This window comes from Bidens hawaiensis, unplaced genomic scaffold (assembly GCF_021521415.1).
Source record: "Bidens hawaiensis isolate Kalapana, Puna unplaced genomic scaffold, B.hawaiensis_p1.1 tig00003644_1, whole genome shotgun sequence".
Classification (NCBI taxonomy): Eukaryota; Viridiplantae; Streptophyta; class Magnoliopsida; order Asterales; family Asteraceae; genus Bidens; species Bidens hawaiensis.
This window is the reverse complement of record NW_027491207.1, coordinates 1,363,676-1,369,946: the sequence shown is the minus strand read 5'-3', so window position 1 is coordinate 1,369,946 and position 6,271 is coordinate 1,363,676. Positions and strand designations below refer to the sequence as shown.

Genomic DNA, 6,271 nt, shown 5'->3' with positions numbered 1-6,271 from the left:
CATATCAAATTTTCAATTTTAACCGATTTTTATCAAGTAACGATTAATCAGCGACTAGTCAGTAGGGTACCGACTAGTGATTAAACAGTGATTAGAAGCTCTAATATAAGTTCTATTAGAGAGAGAAACAAATAACCTAAAATGAAAAAAGCTAATGCTGTCAAAAGTTGTACATAGGTGTCAAACTGATCAATTAAGGAATTCTGAAAGGTTCAACAAGCAAATAAAAAAGATCTGAGCCCAACCAATTCCAGCAATCAATCTAACGGCATATGATGATTTTGACACTTTTGGTTTCCTCGCGCCTGAAGCTGTGGAGCTACTTACCCGTGTTCAGCGGGTCATGCATAGTAATGTTATGACTCCAAGATCAGCAAATATAGTTTTTAAAAGATTGGGTTTTGCGATTCAAAAAGGGGTAGCGGCGCAGCTTGTTGCCCGCTTGCCTTCTGTTTTGATGTAATCCAATAAACAATCATATATTATGAAAAAAAAATTGTTAAAAAAAAATCTAACGGCTGAACTTCATTTTGGTGACACCATAACTTCATTTCTCTGAAATCTTATTGGACCAATCCCCTCACAATTTAACAGATCTAACGGCTCACATTCCACCAGCAGCATCACCCATATAGACACCAAAAACGCCCAAATTCCCCAACAAGATTCAATTGCCTTGCTCTAGGGTTTACTTATACTATACTTACTATATATATATATAATAACAATTAAATTAATAATATTGTTGGTTAAATCATCATCATCGTTATCATGTTTTTGGTGGATTGGTTTTACGGAGTGTTGGCGTCGTTAGGGTTATGGCAAAAGGAGGCTAAGATCTTGTTTTTAGGGCTCGATAATGCGGGTAAAACTACCTTGCTTCATATGTTGAAAGATGAGGTTAGTTGGTTAGCTAGCTTATGTTCGATTGTTATAATTTATTTGGGTTTGATGTTATTATTGTTTGAATTTGGCAGAGATTGGTTCAGCATCAGCCGACACAGTATCCGACATCGGAAGAGCTGAGTATTGGCAAAATTAAGTTTAAAGCTTTTGATTTGGGAGGTCATCAGATCGCTCGTAGGGTTTGGAAAGATTACTATGCCAAGGTAGTATACTTTGATTAATATCTGGATTTTTCTAATTCAATACTGTTATATTATGTTTTATGCTGATAAAACTGAATTAAAAAAAAAAGTTAAATTTACTTGTTTCAATACATAGCAAGTACTTCAAAATATAAAACGTTCTTAGCTTGCTCTGCTATTTTTATTTCTTTTGCATGTTGTGGAGTACTTACAAAAGATTGCTTTAAAGTGTCTTTTTTGCTTTCGTCCTTGGACAATTAAATCTTGCTAAAAATGTGTTTGCTGTTTTGTGTTAACCAAATTGTCTATATAACTTTTAAGTATATTCAATGCATATGTTTACAACACATGGTATTAGACCTATAAGCGAATTGAAAGTTTAGTGAACTGTTCGTGAACCGCTGTTCGGTGGAAAGTTGGGTTAATTAATAAACAAACGAGTACCAACTACGTTTTTTGTTCATCTAGTTAAACGAACGAACATGAACACGTCTCATTTGTTTATTTATGTTCGTGAACGTTCGTTTATCTAAGTTTGTTTATGATCATTTGCAAACGTTTGTGTGTTAATGTTCGTTCATTTACATTTGCTTATTTATGTTCGTTAGTTTACGAGTGTTTTAAGTTTGTTAGTGTGTATATATTTATTATTTATAAATACGAACATTTACATTTGCTTATTTATGTTCGTTAGTTTACGAGTGTTTTAAGTTTGTTAGTGTGTATATATTTATTATTTATAAATAAGATTCTTGTAGGTCATTACAATTTAGTCTAATTTTACAAAATTTTAGTATAAACTTGTACATTTTGGTCTAGTTTTGTTAGTTGTTTTGGACTCACATGTTGATGTTCACATTTACTTTTATTTGGTGTTTATCCATGTTTAGTCATGCTCGTTTGTGTTCGTGAACAGCTTGTTTATACAATAAATGAGCTAACATAAACAAACACACAGACATTACTTTTCTTAATGAAGGAACACGGACAAGAACAAGTAAACAACATTTGCATTAGTATTCGTGTACAATCCTTTGTTCAGTTAAAGTTAAACGAACGGACATGGACAAGCACCGTTTGTGCTTGTTCAGTTCGTTCACTCCAGAGGTTCTTGTCTGCTGCTCAATCTTTATTGCAGCTTTAAGATTGGGCCTTTAATTGATATCAGAACGACATCTTACAACCTTAATTTGGTGTGTTTTTATTATTTGAAGGTGGATGCTGTTGTATACCTGGTGGATGCATACGACAAAGAACGATTTGCGGAGTCGAAAACAGAACTAGACGTGTTGCTGTCAGATGAATCATTGGCAACCGTACCATTCTTGATTTTAGGCAACAAGATTGACATCCTGTATGCAGCTTCAGAAGACGAGTTGCTTTATCACATGGGGTTGACCGGGCTGACTACAGGTAAGGGCAAGGTGAATTTGGAGAACTCGGGTGTTAGGCCGATTGAGGTATTCATGTGTAGCATTGTCAGGAAAATGGGTTATGGTGAAGGTTTTAAGTGGGTTTCTCAGTACATCAAGTAGGAAATAAAAATACACTTTTGGTGGTTTGTCATATATATATATATATGTATGTGTGTATACATATATGTATTACGTTATGGTTTGTGGGTTATCAACTGCTTGGTAAGAGATTGGTAGTGATTATACGCCGCATAAGTTATGCGCCGTATAAGTCACACACTTATACGTCGCATAAGTACATATGTATATATATGGGGTTATATGCCGCATATGTATACTTATGCGCTTGTTCTTGCTAAAAATTGTCTCTGCTTAAAATTTCAACATCATATAATCATTCACTGACTGTTTCAGTATTTGCTTTGGTGATTTACACACCAAATCAGATCGTAAAGGTGAGAGTTTGTCTTAAATCTGATAATGAACAGTAACAGATGAACGTATATGTCAATTAGATCAGTTTATTCAATGTTTTGTTACAAATCCGTGTACAGTTCATCTTAGATTGACTTTACGAGCATTGTTGTAACCTTTAATTGGATTATTAAGTGTTGGTTTAGTCAGATCTGAAAACTTATAAGTTCATAGGTTCCAGACTTCTTATCTATATTACATACATATAAAACATATTGAATGGACAAAATGGTAATTTCCCACTTTAAGACGTGTTTAAGGGGAGACGCCGTAAAAATTTAATATTCTTCACTATCCGACCTATAGGCTATAATTCCTCCTCAACCAAACGTTGCTTTATGACCTCCGGTGACGTTTAGGAGCCATGCAACGATCCTTTATAACAATAAATGAATTTAAGGTGATTAGTCAATCAATCAGTGAGCTACGCAACGATCCTTCAATTGAAAGGCATTTCATCTTGCAACACAATAAATGGTGATCAATCAATCGATTTCGGTTCCCAACAATTTCTCGAATTCGTCCTTACATTGCCATATTCGCAACACCAGTTTCTCACAATCGTGATTCATTCACAACTTCTAATACACATATTAAGAGGTAAATAGATTAAATCCTCTCTCATTTTACGGTTTATTATGCATTTTCATTGATTTGATTTCCTGATTCGGTTAGAACGGTAGAAGATTTCAGGGTTTTTGATTTTGTGATATGAAGTTACCATTTTGTTATGTTTTGATTGATTGATTATGTCTTCTAAAATTACTCCTTTAACTAATAGTATTTTGGTTGATTGATTGCAAACATTCAATTTTGGTGTCATTGGAGTAACCTTTTGGTAATCTTAGATACACTATGTTAAGTCTATGATAACGTTTTCACTAGGATGATGAGTGGACAGCTCCAACTATTCAAAACCAAGATTATAAAGATCAATGGAATGCAAAGGTTTGTCATTTGTGGGTCAAATGATTGGAACTTACAGTTCATATATAAAACAAGGGTCTCGGTTCATGTTCACTTATTAAATTAACCGAACATAATTCTTTCTTTATGTTTGTTTGTTTATTGAGACTCATAAACGAACTTCCCGCCGAAAGGTTTGTTGAAAGTTTGGTTTGTCTACAGTTTCAAACACGCATAAAGTTGCTCATAAAATAAATAAATAAAACAGTTTTATATGTATAGTTGTTGCTCGTTTTCATTTGGTAGAATGCCAGTTTTACCCTTTAAGCACTTTAAGATGAAGATTAGTTTGAATTATAACTAATCTAAATGAACACTTTATTTTGTGACAAATTCAAAATACAAATGTGGGTAATAATTTAAAGGAGATGAAAGTGAAATCAAATATTGTGAATTAACATTTGTGTTGATAGGCGACTCTACAACGAGGTTAGATTAGTTACTATGCAGTAATATATCCACATTTTATGTAGTAATTTTAGATATTTATACTGTGAAATTCAATTAATGTCTTATATGGCTATCTTTTATAACTATTTTGGATATTTGCAAATGTTAAAAAAAAGGACAACTTCTAGAAATTGACAGGTTTCAATTTACATATGAAAAGTGCAGTTGTGTTGATAATAGGCTCCTGTCAACATCAGCTTGGAGGTATGAAAGTTGCGCTTATCTTATTTTCTTTCTTTCTAACCCTTTGTCTATCGGTTGTTTCAGGTTATGGTAGGGCAAAAGTGAAATTGCACTAATTTTGACGTTATTTTACTAATCTCGTGAAAATAACGTTAAAAGTGACGGACGGTTAATCAGGCATCATGTAGTGGCGTTGATAGCCGAAAGACAAGGGTACATGCACCGATCAGCCGGTGTCCCGATGATTGAGTGCTATGTGCCTTATGTCCAAGGCTTGATGCAAAACTACTATCGAGCCGGGGGTCTCACCGGAAGCAGCCTCTCTATCCTTATGGGGTAGAGGTAAGGCTGTCTACATCTTACCCTCCTCAGACCCTACCATAGCTTTGCTATTGGTGGGATATACTGAGTACGATGATGATGATGATGATGATTACAGTTTTTTAGTTATTATGCTTAATCGAAGCACAATCATTTGTCTAACAGAGAGTACTTAAGGTTCAGAGCCATATATTTAGTTATTTAAAATCAGAAGCTTCTACAAAATTGGATCACACGGGTAACTTTTGGGACATTTTTAATTGGCTCGGTTGGGTAACGGGCCAAATTTTTAAACAGTCTGGTCAGGTAACGGGCCAAATTTCAAACAGGTCACTTGGGTAACAGTTTAATATTTTAAACAGGTCAGTTGGCTAACGGGTGAAAAATGGATCACTTTTTAAATGGTCTGGTCAGATAACGGGTTAAAGTCCTAAATGGGTCAAATTTATAACAGGTCATTCGGGTAACAGTTCAATATTTTAAACGGGTTAGTTGGCTAATGGGTGAAAATTGGAACTCTTTATACAGGTTGTTCACTCAGAATCAATTTATTGCATTTTTGGACCAAAGTGGCATTTTTGGGGTTATTATAGCTCTTAATTTGGATGACAGTTGCCTAACGGCTATGGTTAATAACTGATTCTTGTCAAATGCCTCTAGATAAATAGTTTTATACTTAATAAGAGTTCATAATTTTTAGGGAATGTTTCACTCAATAAAGACCACCTTTCACTCACACTTGTTACAAAAATTGCTCAAATTTTAATGTTGGTCATCATCGTAGGTTACTTTTAATGCTACTTTTTACTTTCTTTAACATTAAGTGTGGTCAGGTAACATGTTAAAGTTCTAAACGGGTTAAATTTCAAACAGGTCATTCGGGTAACAGGCCAATATTTAAAACGGGTCAGTTGTGTAACGCCCGTTAATTCCGGTTTCAAGAATTAAAGCTTGTAGAGTATGTATAATTCTCGAGATTTATCCAACGTTTCTCGGAAGCCTTTACGTCATCCCGGGATGTTAAAGAACCTAACTTTTCCTTCCATTTTGCCTTACACCTCAATTTGGAGGGACTTGGATGTAACTATTTTATTTATATCATAAAACAATTAACCTAACCCTAGCCCCCCCCAGCTGCGATTGGCCGAAGACCAGCCCCTCCCCCCTTCTTTGCTTCGACTTTTTGATCAATTCCAAGCTCCTAGAAGTAGTTCAAGGTATGTACTACAATCCCCAACACTCTTTTCGTTCACCCCTAATCATTTTGATGCTCAATTTTGCCGATACTTTTCGTTGGACAGATTTCTTCCAAAGTGAAATTGACCCACTTCCCGTGGATAAAAATTAGAGTTTCTGGTGTAGAAAGATTCCCAG

The 6,271-nt window shown here is 34.7% G+C and overlaps 1 protein-coding gene across 1 annotated transcript; it reads left to right on the top strand.

Moving 5' to 3' along the window:
• Positions 1–709: 709 nt before the first annotated feature.
• Positions 710–2,724, top strand: LOC143623916 (small COPII coat GTPase SAR1A-like). Its single transcript, XM_077094709.1, has 3 exons — positions 710–900; positions 978–1,109; positions 2,303–2,724. The coding sequence occupies exons 1-3, from the start codon at positions 772–774 to the stop codon at positions 2,621–2,623; spliced, it is 582 nt and encodes a 193-aa protein (XP_076950824.1). The 5' UTR covers positions 710–771; the 3' UTR covers positions 2,624–2,724.
• The last annotated feature ends 3,547 nt before the right edge of the window (positions 2,725–6,271 follow it).